The sequence below is a fragment of the Mustela nigripes genome, chromosome 10, assembly GCF_022355385.1.
Source record: "Mustela nigripes isolate SB6536 chromosome 10, MUSNIG.SB6536, whole genome shotgun sequence".
In the NCBI taxonomy this organism is placed as follows: domain Eukaryota; kingdom Metazoa; phylum Chordata; class Mammalia; order Carnivora; family Mustelidae; genus Mustela; species Mustela nigripes.
The window spans coordinates 62,181,540-62,201,106 of record NC_081566.1 but is presented as its reverse complement, the minus strand read 5'-3'; the positions used below and the strand labels follow the sequence as shown (position 1 = coordinate 62,201,106).

At 44.9% G+C, this 19,567-nt stretch overlaps 1 protein-coding gene across 2 annotated transcripts in view; it reads right to left on the bottom strand.

Annotated features, from left to right (window-relative positions):
- Positions 1–15,079, bottom strand: part of CD244 (CD244 molecule) — a 28,585-nt gene extending 13,506 nt beyond the window's left edge. The window contains exons 1-2 of one of the 2 annotated variants that reach the window (XM_059413501.1): positions 14,863–15,079; positions 14,206–14,634 (exon numbers count right to left, since the gene is read on the bottom strand). In XM_059413501.1, the coding sequence (XP_059269484.1) occupies positions 14,206–14,266 (61 nt within the window). In that variant the 5' untranslated portion in view covers positions 14,267–14,634; positions 14,863–15,079. Of the gene's footprint in view, positions 1–13,481; positions 13,765–14,205; positions 14,635–14,862 lie in introns of those variants that run through there. The other variant, XM_059413502.1, reaches the window with a different exon arrangement.
- Positions 15,080–19,567: the final 4,488 nt, after the last annotated feature.

Genomic DNA, 19,567 nt, shown 5'->3' with positions numbered 1-19,567 from the left:
TTATGTTTAATGTTTCAAGGAATTAAAATTTAAAGTTTGAGAACTCCAGCAGAAAATCAGTGTGATAGAATGCAAAAATGACCATGCCCCTTGCAAAGTGACTTTGTAGCTCCACCCATCATCAAAGAGATAAGGCTCACTTTCCTATCTCCAGTAACTGGGCTGGCCTTTTGAATACAATGCAGCATAAATGACATTGTGCCAGGGTCACCTGGGTGGCTCAGTCAGTTAAACATCTGACTTCAGCTCAGAACATGATCTCAGGGTCCTGGAATTGAGCCCAGCACTGGGCTTCATGCTCAGCCCAGAGTCTGTTGCTCCCTCTCCCTCTTCCACTACCACCCCACCCGTGTGCACACTCGCTCTCTCTCTCTCTCTCTGTCTTCCTCTCTCTCAAATAAATAAATAAAATCTTTTTTAAAAAGAGTCAGAGAGACAGACAGACAGAAAGGACACAGAGAAAAGGGAGATGGAAAATAATTATACAGTATGCCTGGGTGGCTCATTTGGTTATGCGTCTTCCTTCAGCTCAGGTCATGATCCTAGGGTCCTAGGATTAAGCCCCAAGTCAGGCTCCCTGATCAGTGGGGAGTCTGCTTCTCCCTCTCCCTAGGCCTGCTGTTCTCCCTGCTTGTGCACTCTCTCTCTCTCTCTCTGTATTAAATAAATAAATAAAATCTTTTAAAAAGAAGAAAGAAAGAAAAGAAGGAAGGAAGGAAAGAAGGAAAAAAGAATTATACAACAGAGGATCAACAAGCCATTTTTTTATTTCATAAAAAATCAAAGTATGGTAAATGCATAGGTCGATTGATCAAAAGAAATGTGAAAAGATACAAATAAGCAATATCGGGATTTTTTAAAGATATCACCACAGATCCTACAGATATTAAGATCTCAAGAGTTATAAACTGCTTTCCATCAGTAAATTTTAAAATTGAGATTAAATAGAAAATTTCTATGAAGTAAATTGAATCTATACTGAAAAACTTTCTCACAAAGTAAACTCCAGACCTAGTTAGCATCACTGGTTAACTCTACAAAATATTTAAAAAGATTTAACTCCAATCTTACCCAAATGCTTTCAGAGATAGAAGTAGCTAATGCTTCCAAACTTGTTTTATGAGGTTAGCATATTTATTAGTTTGACACCAAAATCTGCAAGTATATCACAAGAGAAGAAAATCAAAGGCTCTTTCACTCAGAAACAGGGGTGCAAAAATCCTAAGCAAAAGAATAGCAAACAAAATAGCAAAACACATAAACAAGAAAGTGTGGCCTGTTTACAAGGGAGAAAAAGAAAGTAACCATGAAGAATCATAAACATTGGACTTAATAGAAAAAAAGCAATTTTTTTTTGAAGTAGGCTCCATGCCCAGTATGGAGCCAACGTGAGGCTTGAACTCATGATCCTGAGATCAAGACCTGAACTGATAACAAGGTCTGAGCCACCGTGGCACCCCTAGTCAAAAACTTTATTCAACTGTCTGAAATATGCTCAAAGAGGCAAAAGAAACTATAGACAAAGAATTAAAGGAATCCAGATGACTGATGTTTCAATAAAGAAAATACTAATAAATAGAAATTATAAGAGGGAATCAAATAGAAATTCTGGAGCTTAAAAGTATAATAACTGAAATGAAAGGTTCACTGGAGAGCTTCAACAGCACAACTAGGTCAACTGAAATGATTCAAGTCGAGGAACAGACAGAGAAAAGAATGAAGAAAAATAAATCGAGCCTAAGAGACATGAAGGATGCCAGCAAATATACCCACATGAGCATAATGGGAGTCCCAAAAAGACAGTAAAGAGACAAAGGGGCAGAAAGAAATAATGGCCCAGAACTTCCCAAATTCAATAAAAGACACAAATATACACATCCAAGAATGTGTATATGAACTCAATGAACTCCAACTAAGTTAAACACAAGAGATTCATACCAAGATACATTCTAAAATGTCAAAAGCCAAAGACAGAGAATCTTGAAAACAAGAGAGAAGCTATTTGTCATGCACAAGGTCTCCCCAGTAAGACTAATAATTAGTTTCTCTTCGGAAACCATGAGAGTGGAAAGCAGTGAGATGACACATGTAAAGTTCTGAAAGCTTGTTAAGACTCTCAACTAAAAATTCTATCTCCAGGGGTGCGTGAGTGGCTCAGTGGGTTAAAGCCTCTGCCTTCAGCTGAGGTCATGATCTCACGGTCCTGGGATCGAGCCCTGCATGGGGCTCTCTGCTCAGCAGGGAGCCTGCTTCCTCCTCTCTCTGCCTGCCTCTCTGCCTCTGTCTCTGCCAAAGAAATAAGTAAAATCTTTTTTTTTAAAAAAAGTGCTTAAAAAAAAAAGAATTCTATCTCCAACAAAATTATCTTGCAAAAAAATGAAGGACCAATGACAGCATTCCCAGACAAAGAAACATTGGGAGTTATTCCTAACAGATCTTTAGGCATGCCTAGAGAGATAAGACACCAGGCAGTTACTCAAAGCCACGTGAAGACATAGAGAACAGTGCTAAAGGGAATTACATAGGTAATTATTACAGCCAGTATTATTGCATTTTTGGTTTGTGATTGATTTTTACAACGCGAAAAAAAATAATTATAAATCTATGTTAATAGACACACAATGCATAAAGATGTCATTTGTGACAACATAATGTGGGGAAGAGTTGGTAGTCATCCAAACTAGCCCCACTCCCTATTCTCCAGAGAGGAGACAGGGGCTGGGGACAGAGGTAACAATCAATCATGCCTATATGAGGAAGCCTCCATAAAATACCAATAGCACAGGTTTTAGGGGACTTCTAAGTAGTTAAACACATCCCACTGGGAGGATGACACACCCCAACTCCATGGGGACAGAAGCTCCTGCACTTGGGACCCCTCCCCCAGACCTTGCCCTGTTATCTCTTCATCCGTACCCTTTATAGTATCCCTTTAAAAGTTGGTAAACATAGGTGTTTCCCTGAGTTCTGTGAGCTGCTCCAGCATATTAATCAAACCATTCTATCTTGGTTGTAGGTCGTTCGATCTATAACCAGTTGGTCAGAAGCACAACCAGGGCTTGAAAACCAGACTGGCATCTGAAGCAGGAAGCCACAGTTTTGTGGGACTGAGCCCTGAACTTGTGGGATCTGACGCTATCTCTGGGCAAACAGTGTCAGAATCGAGTTGAATTATAGGTCACCTAGCTAGTGTTACAGAGAACTGCTTGTGAAAACCCCCCACAGTTGATGGTGGAAGTGTTAAAAGTGAAGTAATGAAGTGTGAGTAGTGAAGGAGTTACAGAGGAAAGGAAGACAGAGGACAAAAGACAAGAAGACAAAACTGGGTGGCATTGCAATATAGTTTTTAAAATGCAAAGGAAGCGACACCTGGGTGGCTGAGTCATTAAGCATCTGCCTTCGCTTCAGGTCATGATCCCAGGGTCCTCAGATAGAGCCCCACATCAGGCTCCCTGCTCTGCAGGAAGCCTTCTTCTCCCTCTCCCACTCCCACTGTTCGTGTTCCTCTCTTGCTGTGTGGGTCTCTCTCTTAAATAAATAAATAAAATCTTTAAAAAAATAAAATAAAATGCAAAGGAAATGAACTAGGAGTGGAAATCCAGCAGAAAAAGAGAGGTTTAAAGAAAGGTCAGAGATGTCATTAGGGAGAAGCAGGTCCTGGCTAGCCCCGTGGATGAAGTGGTGATGTCCAGAGCACACAGGAAAGGACAAGCCAAGCAAGAGGTGAATGGGTTTCCTTATGGGAGTAAACAAGGTGGTTGACATTGGGGAACCCCTCACTAGTGTCTCTGACATTGAGGAATAGTTGGCAGTTGGCTGGAACCCCTTACTGGCATGTTCTTTCTTGCAGAAGGAGGGTGTGGGTTGACGGAGCCAGTGACCATAGAACTGGCCCTCAACAAGACGGCAAAGGTCTAGAATCCTCTCTCTGGGGAATGGGAGATGCTGAGGGCCAGATACAAGGATTCCCAGAACACCCAGGGCCTGGCTGAGATTGGAGGCTCTGAATCAGGAGTTGATCTGTGGTGTGGAACTTTCTACTGCAGCCCTCACCAGCCTGATGTGCGGAGGAGGTGGACAGTCAGAGTGGGGCAGGACTGGAAGGGGATAGGGGCAGGATGTTGTGGGGAAGAAATGATGGAAAAGCAAACAGACAAGGTACTATATGCTGGGGGCTGCAACTCATTCACTGTTCTGGAGGGCTTAGATGCCAAAAGGTGAGATAAGAAACACTAGTATGAAAACGTAACTTCTGGTACTCTATGTGAAAAGCCAAAAAGACTCCAGTAAAAAACTGCTAGAACTCATTCAGAAATTCAGTAAAGTGGTAGAATATAAAAATCAATGCACAGAAATCAGTTGCATTTCTATACACCAACAATGAGACAAAAGAGAAAGAAATTAAGGAGTTGATCCCATTTACAATTGCACCCAAAACCATAAGATACCTAGGAATAAACCTAACCAAAGAGGCAAATGATCCATACTCAGAAAATTATAGAACACTCATAAAAGAAATTGAGGAAGACACAAAGAAATGGAAAAATGTTCCATGCTCAAGGATTGGAAAAACAAATGTTGTTAAAATGTCTACACTACCTACAGCAATCAACACATTTGATGTAATGCCTATCAAAATACCATCAACTTTCTTCACAGAGCTGGAACAAATAATCCTAAAATTTGTATAGAACCAGGAAAGACCCTGAATAGCCAAAGGAATGTTGGAAAAGAAAACCAAAGCTGGTGGTATCCCAATTCTGGACTTCAAGCTCTATTACAAAGCTGTAATCATCTGGACAGTATGGTACTGGCACAAAGACACAGAGATCAATGGGAATAGAATAGAGAACCCAGAAATGGACCCTCACCTCTATGGTCAACTAATCTTTGACAAAGCAGGAAATAATATTCATTAGAAAAAAGACAGTCTCTTCAACAAAAGATGTTGGGAAAATTGGACAGCCACATGCTGGACCATTTCCTTATATCACACACAAAAATAGACTCAAAATGGATGAAAGACCTCAATGTGAGACAGAAATTCATCAAAATCCTTGAGGAAAACACAGGCAGCAACCTCTGTGACTTCAGCCACAACAAATTCTTCTTAGAAAAATCTCCAAAGGCAAGGGAAACAAAGACAAAAATGAACTATTGGGACTTCTTCAAGATAAAAAGCTTTTGCACACCAAGAGAAACAGTCAACAAAACCAAAAGACAACTGACAGAATGGGACAAGATATTTGCAAATGACATCATATAAAGAGCTAGTATCCAAGGGCACCTGGGTGGCTCAGTGGGTTAAACCTTTACCTTCAGCTCAGGTCATGATCTCAGGGTCCTGGGATCAAGCCCTGCATCAGGCTCTCTGCTCAGCGGGGAGCCTGCTTCTCTCTCCACCTCTGCCTGCCTCGCTGCCTACTTGTGATCTCTGTCTGTCAAATAAATAAACTCTTAAAAAAAAAAAAAAAAGAGCTAGTATCCAAAATCTATAAAGAACTTCTCAAACTCAACACCCAACGAACAAATAATCCAACCAAGAAATGGGCAGAAAACATGAACAGACATTTCTGCAAAGAAGACATCCAGATGGCCAAGAGACACATGAAAAAGTGCACAACATCATTTGGCATCAGGGAAATACAAATCAAAACCATAATGAGATTCCACCTCACACGAGTCAGAATGGCTAAAATTAACAAGTCAGAAAACAACAGATGTTGGTAAAGGATATGGAGAAAGGGGAACCTTCCTACACTGTTGGTGGGATTGCAAGCTGGTGCAGCCACTCAAACAGTATGGAGGTTCCTCAAAAAGTTGAAAATAGAGCTAGCCAGGCGCCTGGGTGGCTCAGTGGTTGGGTAACTGCCTTCAGCTCAGGTCATGATCCCAGAGTCCCAGGATCGAGTCCTGCATTGGGCTCCCAGATCCACGGGGAGTCTGCTTCTCCCCTCTCATGCTCTCTCTCAAATAAATAAATAAATAATAATCTTTTTAAAAAAAGAAAGAAAGAAGGAAAAGAAAATAGAGCTGCCCTATGACCCAGCAATCACACTACTGGGTATTTACCCCAAAGATACAAACATAGTGATCTAAAGGGGCACATGCACCCAAATGTTTATAGCAGCAATGTCCACAATAGTCAAACTATGGAAAGAGCCCAGATGTCCATCGACAGATGAATGGATAAAGAAGATGTGAGACAGATATAGATATAGATATAGATATAGATATAGATATAGATATAGATAATGGAATGTTATGCAGCCACCAAAAAGAATGAAATCTTGCCATTTGCAATGATATGGATGGAACAAGAGTGCATTACGCTAAGGGAAAGAAGTCAGTCAAAGACAATTATCACATGATCTCAGTGATATGTGGAATTTAAGAAACAAGGCAGAGGATCATAGGGGAGAGAGGAAAAAAATGAAGCAAGACGGAACCAGAGAGGGAGACAAACCATAAAAGACTATTAATCATAGGAAACAAACTGAGAGTTGGTGGAGGGTAGGGGGGGTGGGAGGATCGGGTAACTGGGGGGCGGACATTGTGGGGGGAGAGTATGGGTTGTAACGAGCATTGGGTATTATACAAGACTGATGGATCACAGACCTATACCCCTGAAACAAATAATTTTTAAAAAAGAAAACATAAGTTCCTCACAAGTTAGCCCATGCTGAGTGAGAGATGGAGGAGACTCTGACAAAAAGGACTAGCTTGTTCAGAGGGGAGAGGCCACAGCAGATTCCGGTGGTCAGGGAGGCCCTGGGGCTGCCACCACTGCTGCTGTTACTGTTCAGCAGCTTTGGGGCCCCTCTTCCGGTGGTTGAGAAGAAATGGAGTAAGACAGCAGCTCTGCAGAGGGAGAGCAGAGGTGAGGTGATTGGCTCTATTGCCTCCTCAGGAAGCAACGGGCAGCGAGCAGGGAGGGTGGCCAAGGAGACAATCTGGCCAGCAGCCTCCAAGGCCATGCATTGTCCACAGTCAGCTCAGCCAACTCTGACCTGGACTGCTGGTGGAGGAGGGGTGAGGGCCGAGTGCCGGGAGCGGGTGAGGGAAAGTCTCAGAGCAGCATACTTTACCAGCCAACAAAAGGATGTTGAGGTTTTTCTCAGCTCTGGGTTGTGCCACCAGGCTTGGGATGAAGGCAAAAGAGGGGCCACCTGCTGAGGACTGAGTGAGTAGAGCCCAGTGAGATCCCAGAAGTGCTGGGGGCAGGGACAGCCCCAGTCAAGGCAAAAACCATAAAGTAGATAAAGCACCCTCAAGGGCCCACATCCCACTTTATCTCCCCTCTTTCTTCACCTAACCCCACACTTGGGGGCTTCATTGGCCATACTGACTCCTCTCCTCAGACAATCCAACCCCCTGACCTCTATCGACCTTACTCAATCCATGCCCCTCAACTCCTTGTATCAGTTAACTCAATCAGCTCGTTTAGGCAATCTTTCTCCAAACTAACAGGTGCATTTGCTTTTCATTTCCTGTCCAAACCCTGTGTGCTTTTCCCTACTTCCAGTCAGCTGTTCCCTCTACTTACATCATCTTTCCTCCTTATCCCTACCTCCTGAGCGATTCTGCATGCATCAGGGCCACAGGCCACACCACTCCCCGCCAGAAGGAATCTCCATTTTCTCAGGTCCCTTTGTGCTCTAACTGGGTCTCATCTTTTGGTGACACTTCCCTTATAATCATTGCTGCACATGCTCCTTTTCCTCTGTCTGAAAGATTCTTTTTTTTTTTTTTAATTTATTTGAAAAGACAGAGCACAAGCAGGGGGAGCAGCCGTGGGAGGGGGAGAACTAGGCGTTCCACTGAGCAGGGATCTCATGTGGGGCTCAATCCCAGGATTCCGGGACCATGACCTGAGCCACAGGCAGACCCCTCACTGACTGAGCCACCTAGCTGCCCCTGTCTGAAAGATTCTTAAGGATACAATCAACATGTTTCATCAACAGAATCTTGTATAGTTCTTAGAACATAGTAAATGCTTAATGAAGTTAGTTAATTAATTAATTAATTAATTAAAATTCAATAATGCATCTCAGCTAAGGCCCAGAAACAAGTGCACTGTAGGACTTCCGTGCAGAACACCGGGAAGGCTGCAGAGAGGTGGGTCCCTTGGTTTCAGCCTTTGCCTTCCAGGCTCCACACACCTGCACCCTCACTTCCCATTTGCAGGACCTCAAAAAAGAAGCCAGCAGCCCTGAAACATCATGGGATTCTCATATACTGCTTGGTTCAACCACCTTGGCAAACAGTTGGCCAACATCTGCTGCAAGTCTGTACACATGCCCTATGATTCTATACCTAGAGACATGCTCAACAGACATGCATATATAAAAGTGTGTACAATAGGCTGCTAGCACCATTATTATAATGGGGGCGGGGGGAAACAGCCAAAAGATTCATCAATAGCAGAAGGGATGAATAAACTTCTGCATGGTCATACACTGAAAAGCCATGAAATGACCAGGTACAAGTAATAACACAGGTAAATTTCATCAGATGCTGAACAGAAGAAGACAAACATAGAGCACACACCATATAATACCCTTTATAGATAGGCCAAACTAACCTATGATGTCAAAAGTCAGAATAGTGGTCGTATTTGTGAAAGGGAGAGGAGCTAATGAGTGGAGAGAACGTGTGGTAATTACACAAGCATGTTCATTTAACAGTAACATATGGAGATGTCCGTTTCTCTTTTTTATATATTTTGTTTATTTATTCATGAGAGACAGAGACAGGGAGGCAGAGGCAGAGGAAGAAGCAGTCTCCCCACGGAGCAGGGACCCCAACACGGGACTCAATCCCTGGACCCTGGGACCACGACCCAAGCCAAAGGCAGATGCTCAACCACCTGAGCCACCAGGGCACCCCCGAGATGTATGTTTCTAATTTTGTATGCTTTTCTGTACATGGGTCACACTTTAATAAAAATGTCTATTGGGGCCCCTGGGTGGCTCAGCGGGTGGTGTCCAACTCTTGATTTTGACTCAGGTCATGATCTCAGGGGGGTAAGGTCAAGCCCCATGTTGGGCTCTGTGCTGAGTATGTACCGTGCTTAAGATTCTCTCTCTTGTTCTCCCTCTGCCCCACCCTGCTCATGCTCTCGCTCTCTTGTTCTTTCTCTTTCTCAAAATAATAAAAAGTAAATAAAATTAAAATTTTAAATGTCCGCTTATAAAGACAATGGCCTAGCAATCCTTGGAGCGACTTCTACGGAATCGGTTCCCTCCAGGACGATGCTGCAGCCCTGAGTCCCCCGAGTCCCCGTCTGTCCCCCGTACCCAACAGCTTCACCATTCCCTTGGTTTCAGGGGAGGTGTAGTGAGGAAGAGATAAACAGCTACAGTCTTCTTGGAACATGCCTGGATCCCAGCCAGAGTAGTCAGAATCAGAGGCTCCTTCCCGAGAAGAGAACATTTCAACACAGTCTGTAAGAACAGCCGGCAAGCGTGCCTTACCGCTAATCCATGAGATGCTACCCTGCCCTTCCGTTTTGTCTGCGGGCCCTATGCATCCAGTCCCCAGTGTGGGTGCCCCCAGAATCCACAGCCGAACCTGAATTTAGGGCCCAGACCCACTCCTATGGGCAGCATTTGGAAGGTCCTTGCTGCTCAACGTATCTGACCCCAAACTCCTCCAAATCAGCTTCTAAGATACCTAAAAACTATTCATTTATTCACTTGGTTAACATTTTGAGTATCTATTGTGTGGGCACTTTGTAGTGCACTCATGACAGCTGTAATTATATGTTGAGTCCTGTGCTAGAGGTTAGCTCTGTGAACGAGGGGCCCAGGTACCGATTCACCATCGAATTCTTAACACCTAGCCCCGGGCCTGGCCCAAAGGTGTTCAAGCACATCAGGGAAGGACTAGGAATTGAGAAGGAGATATCCCTGTGAAAATCTTAGAATATTTCACGTTGTACAATGTAATAATAGTATTAAGTGTCTTGAACACTTGTTCTTTTAAGTTTAAAAATGTTGCATTCTCCCAAAGATCCCAGTTATGACAATGAGAAACCCTCAGAAAAGAGTCACCCATTAAAACATTGTCTCAGGTGCCCAGGTGGCTCAGTCAGTTAAGTGTCTACTTTCAGCTCAGGTCATAATCCCAGGGTCCTGGGATGGGGCTCCCTGCTCAATGGGGAGCCTACTTCTCTCTCTCCCTGTCCCCTGCTTGTGCTCTCTCTCTCTCGAATAAAAAAAATAAAATCTTTAAATCTTTAAAAATAAATAAAACATCATCTCATCCAAGATGTTCTTTTTTTTTTTTAATATACTTATTTATTTACTTATTTTAGAGAGAGGGAGCAAAAGAGAATACAGAAGCTGAGTGCAGGGAGAGAGGCAGAGGGAGAAGCAGACTCCCCGATGAACAGAGAGCCTGGTGCAGGGCTCCATCCCAAGAGCCGGAGATCGTGACCTGGACTGAAGGCAGACACTTAACCAACTGAGCCACCCGGGTGCCCCTCATCCAAGATTTTCTTTTTCTTTTCTTTTTTTTTTTTTTAAGATTTTATTCATTCATGAGAGAGAAAAAGCATGAGAATGAAGGGGCAGGAAGAGGAAGAAGCAGGCTCCCCATGGAGGAGGAAGCCCAACTCGGGTTTCAATCCCAGGACCCCGAGATCATGACCAGAGCCAAAGGCAGATGCCTAACCGACTGAGCCACCTGCGGCACCCCTCAGGATTTTCTAACTCGCTCTGACTCAAATAATTAGCCAAGAAATTAGTCTCTCTTCTTGACTCTGATCACAAAACAAAGTGAAACATAGACTCTACCTCCAAAAAACTGAGTAACACGAGGGACATTTGGGAGGACTTGGTATAAGAACTTTCTAAGAGTATTTTAATACCATAGCTCACCTAATGCTCACACATCTCTGTGGAGCACGCACCATGCTGGACTTCACCTTATGAATGGAAAACTGAGAAACAAGAGGTTAATTAGCTTCTTCAAGACCACAGAGGAAGTATGTTTAAAATCTAGAACAGCTTCTCTCAATGAAACTCACCAATAGACAGATAAACTCTCACTTTATTCTGTGGATTAAAGGGTCCACCCACCATTCATTCAGCAAGTATTTACTGAGATGCTAACTGTACCAGATACTGTTCTAGAGGCTGAAGATGCAGCCGTGAACGAGAAAGAACAATGTCCTGGCCTCAAGAATCTTACATTCTGGTGAGGTAAAGAGGAGCGTGGGAGACAGAAAAGAAAACAAAGCAGTTAACAGTAGAGTGTGAGATGTGAGTCGTGTGAGAACAGTCCCGTGGAGATGAGGACCACGGAGAGGAAGATAAGGCATTACAGGATGGTGGGGTTGACCCTGGAGAAAACCAAATGCAAAGCCACGGAGTGCCGTGTGCTCCAGGAGCAGCAGGTCAGGGATGCTGAACGCCGGGTGTGCAAGAAAGGAGAGAGGAACACGGGGCGCAGGGCGTGCAAGAAATGGGGGAGGGGCGTCAAGGAAGATAGATCACGTAGCCCATTGCGAAACGTGTGGCTTTTCCTCTGCAGTCAGAAGCCTTCTGAAAATACTCTGCAGACCTCGAGAGTGATAGGAGCTTCTTACTTATATATTATGCTCATTAAATTCTTCAGCAAGCCAAGTTAAAAAAAAAAAAAAAAAAAAGATTCCACGGCCATCATGTGTCCTGATGGGAGGCTCTGAAAGAGACACAGCATCGCTTGTGTGGTAGCCCCGCCCAAAAGACATAGCCCAGCTCACATGAGCAAACCTCACACAAACCCACATTCAGGAGCCTTCCACAGAACTACTGACTGGTACTTCGCAAAAATGTCAAAGTCATGAAAGACAAAGAAAGGCTGGGAAATTGCTATAGATCAGAAGATAGTTAAAGCCTCTGCCTTCAGCTCCGGTCATGATCTCAGGGTCCTGGGATTGAGCCCCGCATCGGGCTCTCAGCTCAGCAGGGAGCCTGTGTCCCCCTATCCCTCTCCCTGCCTTTCTGCCTACTTGTGATCTCTGTCAAATAAATAAATAAAATATTTAAAAAAAAAAAAAGAACAACAACAAAAAAAAAAAAACGGGGTGCCTGGCTGGTTCAGTCAACAGAGCATGCAACTCTTGATCTCGGAGTTGTGAGTTCAAGCCCCACATTGGGTGCCGAAGCTTACTTTAAAAACATTTTTTTAATAAAAAAATAAAACACATAAGAGAAAAAGACCTAACAAGTGAATGTAATACATGATCCTAATTGGATTCTGCACTGAGGAGGGGAGAATGCCATAAAGCATATGATTGGAACAATTGGTAATATTTAAATATGGTTTGTGTATTTGATTCTATGAATGTTAGATTTACTAAATTTGATAATTGTGCTGATATGATATAATATGACATGGGAATGCCCATGTTCTTAGAAGAATCATGCTACAAAATTCACTCTCAAATGGGTCAGCAAAAATTATCATCATACTTTTTAAAATATTTTTTAATTTAAATTTTGTTAGTTAACATACTTACTATCCATTTATATGCACATACCTATAAGGGGACAGAGAGAAATAAAGCAAATGTGATAAAATGTTTACAACTGGGTGAAGGAAATATAAGAATTCTTTGTACTATACCTGCAACTTCTCTGGAACTCTGAAATTATTATTTTAAACTTTTTATCTTAAAAGTCTTAAAAACTATGGGACACCTGGGTGGCTCAGTCGGTGAAGTGTCTGCCTTTGGCTCCGGTCATGATCTCAGGGTCCTGGGATCCAGCCCCCTGCTCAGCAGGGAGCCGGCTCCTCCCTCTCCCTCTGCCCCTCCCCCGCTCCTTCTCTCTCCCCTCTCAATCTCTCTCTCAAATAAATAAATAAAATCTTCCTTAAAATAAATAAATAAATAAATAAAAATAATAAAGGTTTAAAAACTTTTAAAATAAAAGTTTAAAAATTAAAACAAACGGAGCAGCAGTTTCGTCAGCTTACAGCAGGCCAGCCCCACAAACACGGGGAGTAGCCAGAAGAGAGAGAAGTTCCCCAAGGTCAAAGCCCATCAGCCTGTGCCCACACCCTGGCGGGGCCAGTTCCGTCCTCCGCCCCACCCCAACGTTCCCCGCAGTGGATGTGCTCCACCACGCCCCGAAGCATGGACCTGGGGCAGCCTCTGTCTCCTGCCCCACCGGCTCATCATCCCAGACCCCCTCAACTCTGGCATCCAGACCTTCCTGACTGCTCCCTGTCCCAGCACTCTCTGCCCTTCTCTGCCTGTATTTGTTCAGATTTGTAAATACAAATGCATGTGTCATAACCATCTGTCTCCCCCAGTCCTCTGGAGCCTAGACGGTGCCTTGGGGACATAAGAGTATCCGCAGTGTGTCTGCACCCGGCTTCTAACAGGCCTTGGACCAACACTACCCTGTGCCCCACTTCCTTCCCTGTTCACCCAGAATGTGTCCTCCGCTCGCTCCCTCCCCCTTGATGCCCCTGGAAGAGCCACTGACCTAGAATGCAGACTCCCATCTCAGAGCACCCCTGACGCCAGGGCTGGAGGAGCGGGGAGCAGCCTTCAGCCGAGATCTCTCCAAGCTGAGTTTTCCATGTGCTCTTCCCGATACTGTCTCCTTCCTCCCCCTTCTCCACCTCCTGCTCCAAGCCAACATTTCCCTACTAATTCTCATGTTCTTGGAGCTTCTGGGCTGCTGGAGACTGCTGGGGGGTGGGGGACCAGGCCATGCAGGTAGCGTGGCTGTTGGTCGTGCCTCCTCCTTGCTCAGCTTCCCTGCCTCAGGGAGCAATCTGTCAGTCTCTGCTTTCCAGAACCACCCAACTTCCTTACAGAAACCCAAGCCCAGGGACCACTTCTCTCTGCTGGTAATCCCGCCACTTAGAGATATTTCCTTTGTCCATCTTACAATCAGCAGAGAGGACACTTTCTCCCCATTACACAGAAAGATAAACTGAGGCCCGGGGAAAGGAGTCTCCTTGCCCCAGGCCACCTGGATTCCTGAAGTCATGGCCAGACCCCCCTCTCGAGGACCTCCCAACCTGCTGCCAGCCTGTTTGCTGTGCCCTAGCCAGAGCTGTCAGGAGCAGCTCAACATCGCCCTTCCAGGTGACCTTGGAAATGGCATAATCCAGGGGCTGTGGGTTCTGTTCTCCCTGGCTGGGGGCTCTGGCCCCAAGTCCATGCTATCCCCCACCGCATGCCAGGCTGGGCCTCCTTACCTTGGGCCTGATGCCCGTTGAGGAGCAGGAGGAGTGTGAGGACGAGAGCTTGTCCCAGCATCCCCAGAGGACGGAGTGGTCGGCCGGCTCCTCGCCCACCGGACGCTCTGCTCCCGCCCAGGCTCAGCAGCAACCCGCCAGCTGGAGGCTGACGCGGAGCAGAACTGCCTCGCTGTTTGTCCGGCCACAATTTCCTCAACTCAAGGCTGTTCTCAGCAGCTGAGAGCGAGCAAGGCCACGGAGAAAGCCCCAGTACCTGGACGTGGTCCTACACTTCACAAGCTGAACTTTCAAATTTGGCCTCAAGTGGGCGGGTGCTGGGTTCTCAGTGACTCACAAAACCAGCTTCAAAATCCTGTCCTCGCTCTGCCCCGGTCAGGCTGCCTCCTTCAGGGACAGAGGTGAAGAAATGTTCCGGCTGTCTCCATCCTGCTGGCAATATGGAGAAACCGCCCGTAGGCAAGGGGACCAAAGAGTCATTATCTCAGACAGTCCCATTCCAACAGGCACAGTGAACGTGGGAGGAGGGGGCTGGAGGGTGTGGCTGAGAAGTGGAGCCCTGGGTAAGGGGGTGCATGTTGAAGGAAAGGAGCAGGGACCCCAGGAAGATCTAAGACCCCGGGGAGGCTGTGTGAGTGGATAGCCAGGTTTACGCACCTGCAACCTGAAATGTCTTTACGTGGATTTGCTTTCGCTCATCTCCTGTCTGTGCTTCTACTTTCCCTCCTTTCCTCTTCCACTTTCCCACGGTGCTTCTCTCTTCCTTCTCTTGCCTTCTCTCACCCAGACAGCAACCGAACTCATCTTTGCTGTCCTCCCCTGTGCACACTTCGGTTCTGCACTCCACGAAGGCCAGGAAGCTTTGACCCTTCTTAGGCCCCCACAGAGGGGGAGAGGTAGGGGCTCCCCACCTTCCCAGAAAGCATTTGCTTTAAGGCCATACCCCAGGGCTCCTTGATTTTTTTTTTCTTTCTTCTGCTTTCCCCTCAGCTGCAAATACTTTCAGTTCCCTTCCGGTCAGCCCTTCTTCTTTTTTCCCATTCTTTGATCCATTTCCAATGACCCCATCCGAGGCTGGGCTCACGGGAGGCCGACGGCAGCCTCCGCTACCAGTGAAGAAAGCAGGGTGCTCTGGACAGAGCACAGATTTGGAGACTAGAGGGACAGTTCAGCGACTTAACAACCTGCGTGACCCTGGCCAAGTTGCTTTCTCAGCCTGTGGGGTCAGTCCTTGGCTTGTGTTTCTCACAATCAATAACTTGTGATTTGATTCCTCAAATCAATAACTGTAGCTGAAAGTGCGCACGAAAAAGAATTCTGGACACAAGTAAGTGCCGTTTTCTTTTCTTTTTCTTTTTCTTTCTTTTTTTTTTTTTTTTTAAGATTGATTGATTGATTGAGAGAGAGAGAGAGCAAGTGGGGATAGGGGCAGAGGGAGGAGAAAGAAGATCTCCAAAAGACTCCCGGCTGAGCAGGGAGTCTAGCTCTCATGACCCTGAAAACATGACCTGAGCCAAAATCAAGACTTTGATGTTTGAGCAACGGAGCAACCCAGGGGCCCCTCTTTTCCTTCTTTTCATGTTATTTTTATTTTAAGTCCTGCATCACTTATTCCCACTGGCTCCATGGTTATTCCGCTCTGCCAAGGGGCAGTCCCTCACCCCTGCAGAGCTTCCGCAGAGCCTATCTGGCCATGCCCTTGACTTTGAGAAGTCCCGCTTATGACATAATGCACCATGTAAGTAAGGTACATCTCCTGCTACGACAGATCGAGGACGAACTCCAACAGTTCAAAGCATAAACATTTGTTCATCTGCTTCACTGATCCTGACCCCAACACCGGCTCTACCCTTTCTCCACGCGTCGCAGGGATACCTACCATTCCCTGGACGCTGAACTGGGAGCAGACATATCATTCTGTCTTGTGGTCTTGTTAGCTAGAATGCAACGGGAAGTTACTCAAATAAGAGCTGAAAGCTATCAGCAAAAGGGAGGAGGGGAAGGGGCAAAAGCAAGGAAGGAATGTGTTTCGTTTTGCAGAACCAACAGTTCTAGCCAAAGAGATGCCCAACTAGATGTTTCATCTGAGAGCCCCTTGCTAGATGTGTCCCCCCTGATAGCCCCTTATATGAGTCATTGACTTGGATTGGAGCTGAGGACCTTTGCAGAAGCCCCCCTGAGTTGTCCTGAAGTTAACTGTAGCTCATTAGAATACTAACATCTCCTCCTACAGGCGGTTTTCTGCCACTTTTTGAACGTATGATGTATGCACCAGAATGCTGACATGCTAGGCTTGTGCCATTGAACAGCCTGCTTTTGTAAGATCCCCATTCCTGTCTCCTAACACAGTGAATGAGCTCCTGTCTCCTAATGCACTGAGTGAAAGCATCCTGTACTAACCCCACGGGAGACAGCACGCTGAGAGCTATTTCCCTGTCTCCTTACTTATAATAAGTAATGAAAAGTTCTTCGCTTTCAACATTGCCTTGGGTTGTATTCCATTTCATGCACCCCAAGCAGTGAACCTCTTGAGCTCAGTTACAGTCTACACATTGCCCTGCCTGCCCCGACCGCTTCATCCTGAAGTCTGTGCTCTCGTTAGTGTTTCCAGAACCTGGCCTGGTGTCTGGTGCTTAGTAGTTGGTCACAGAGTGCTGAGTGCTGAAAGAATGAATGACTTCCTAAAGAAAGCATATCATGAGATACTCTGGTGAGCTACAGCGTGATGATCCTGCCTCCATGGGATTTATATCCTGCCCTGCAGGGTCCTGTACAGAGGGTCCCTCTGTGTAATTCAGCCACTTTAGCATGAACACCCAAGACCCTACAGAGGCCACATAAATTCAGAGACTCCCATAGCCCCACATTCCCTGCATAATCTCCAGGTCTCTGTAAGTTGGGGACATTGAAAAGTCAGTGGCCATCCAGGAATTAAATGTTCACCAACCCCCACCCTCTCATCCTTCCTTTTCTCGAATCATACTTCCATCATCTTTCACTGAGTCTAAGTTATTCTAGTATAGCCCAACTAAAGTTCACGAGTCCCCCAGACCACCCACTATAAGTTTGGAGTCCCTAGGACCACCTTTCGTTCTGATAATTCATTAGAAGGCACTTAAACAACAATTTTTTAAATGATTCTTTTTTTATTATTATTTAATTTAGTTGTTTGAGAAAGAGAGAGGGAGGGAGGGAGAGAGCATGAGGTGGGGAATGTGATAGGCAGAGGGAGAAGCAGGCTCCCGCGGAACTCAGTCCTAGGACCCTGGGATCATGACCCAAGCTGAAGGCAGACGCTTAACCAACTGAGCCACCCAGCCACCCCAACAATCATTAACACATGATTACTCACACCCTTTGACCTAGCAGGTCCCCTCTTTGAATTTATCCAACAGAAATACTCTCATGCACCAAAAACACTTTCACAAACGCCCAAAGATAGGTAAGATTCTTCCTTACAGCAATGTTCAGTAAAAAACTAGAAATAGCCAAACTGTTAATTAGTAGCAAAGAGTTGGGGGGAAATGGTGTATTGATTCTATACTACAGTATATTAAGAAACCTTTAAAAAGAGTAAGATGGGGGCGCCTGGGTGGCTCAGTCAGTTAAGCATCCAACTCTTGATTTTGGCTCAAGTCATGATCTCAGGGTCATGAGATCCAGCCCCACATCGGCCTCCACGTTCAGCAGGGAGTCTGCTTGAGATTCTCTCCCTCACCCCCACCCCGCTTGTGCTCACTCTCTCTTGCTCTCTCTCAAATAAATAAGGATTTCACTTTTTTAAAATAAAATAAAAAGAATAAGACAAATGTATATTTACACACATTAAGCTCTAAGACAAGAGCACCTGGATGGCTGTCGGTTAAGCCGCTGCCTTCAGCCCAGGTCATGATCTCAGGGTCCTAGAATCAAACTCCACATCGGGCTCTCTGCTCAGTGGGAAGCCTACTTCTCCCTTTCTCTCTGCCCCTGCTTGTGTTCCCTCTCTCCCTGTGTCTCTCTCTGTCAAATAAATTAGTTAAGTCTTTTAAAAAAAAAAAAAAAAGGTCTAAGACATTCACAAGGCAATGTGCATAATATAATTCTGTTTAGGTGGACAGAACTAAGTGTGTGAATTTATGTTCTCTGAATAGTTGTAAATCAGAGAAATATGCCCAAGGGAAAACAATCATAACAATCTTTTGATAAAGAAACAGAATTTTAAGGAGGATTGAGTGAGAGTGTGACTGGCTTTTTATTCTTACGTATTTTACAATGGCTATATCATGTGTATGATGACTGAAAATATCAGTTCTCCAAGTTTCCACATTTTCAACTACATAACATAAGACCAGTACTTTAGAGTTTTCCAGAGATACAGAGTAACTAGGAGACATGTAGACACAAATGCAGAGATAGAGATAAAGATGGAGGTAGAGATTTATTATAAAGAATTGGTTCATGCAATTATGGAGGCTGGCAAGTCCGAAATCTGCAGAGCCCATGTCCCAGTTCAAAGGCCATCGAGCAGGAGAATTATCTCTTACTTGTAGGAGGGGAAGACTTTTGTTCTATTCAGGCCTTCGACTGATCAGATAGGGCCCACCTACATTGGGGAGGGCAATCTGCTTTACTCAGCCAACCATTTAAGTGTTAAATTCATACAGTGTCCAGGTAGCTCAGTTGGTTAAGCATCTGACTTTTTAAAAAAGATTTTATTTATTTATTTGACAGAGAGAGAATGAGAGCACAAGCAGGTGGAGTGGCAGGCAGAGCAGGGACTCTGCGATCACGGCTTGAGCCAAAAGTAGATCACCCAGGAACCCCAAGCATCTGATTCTTGATTTCAGCTCAGGTCATAATATCAAGGATATGGAATCAAGCCCTACCTCAGGCTATATGCTTAGTGAGGAATCAGCTTCTCTTCCTCTCCCTATACCCCTCTCCTCTCTAAAATAAATAAATAAATCTTTAAATGTTAATCTCATCTAAAATTCTTTCATAGAAACATCCAGAATAATGTTTAACTAAATATCTGTGTACCCTGTGGTCCAATCAGACTGACATAAAAAATTCACCATCACAATCAATGACCAAACATTCATTGTGATTAATCTGTCTATTGGCTGGTTTTAAGAAAGCAAAACTTTATGATCTAAATATATTATCCAAGTGAATTACTGTAACTGTTTTTAGAAATAGTAATCCATTTTTATTTTTTAATAATAATTTTTCATTTTAGAATTCCATTAAATTTTAAAATATCCGGGGCGCCTGGGTGGCTCAGTGGGTTAAGCTGCTGCCTTCAACTCAGATCATGATCTCAGGGTCCTGAGATCAAGTCCCACATCGGGCTCTCTGCTCAGCAGGGAGCCTGCTTCCT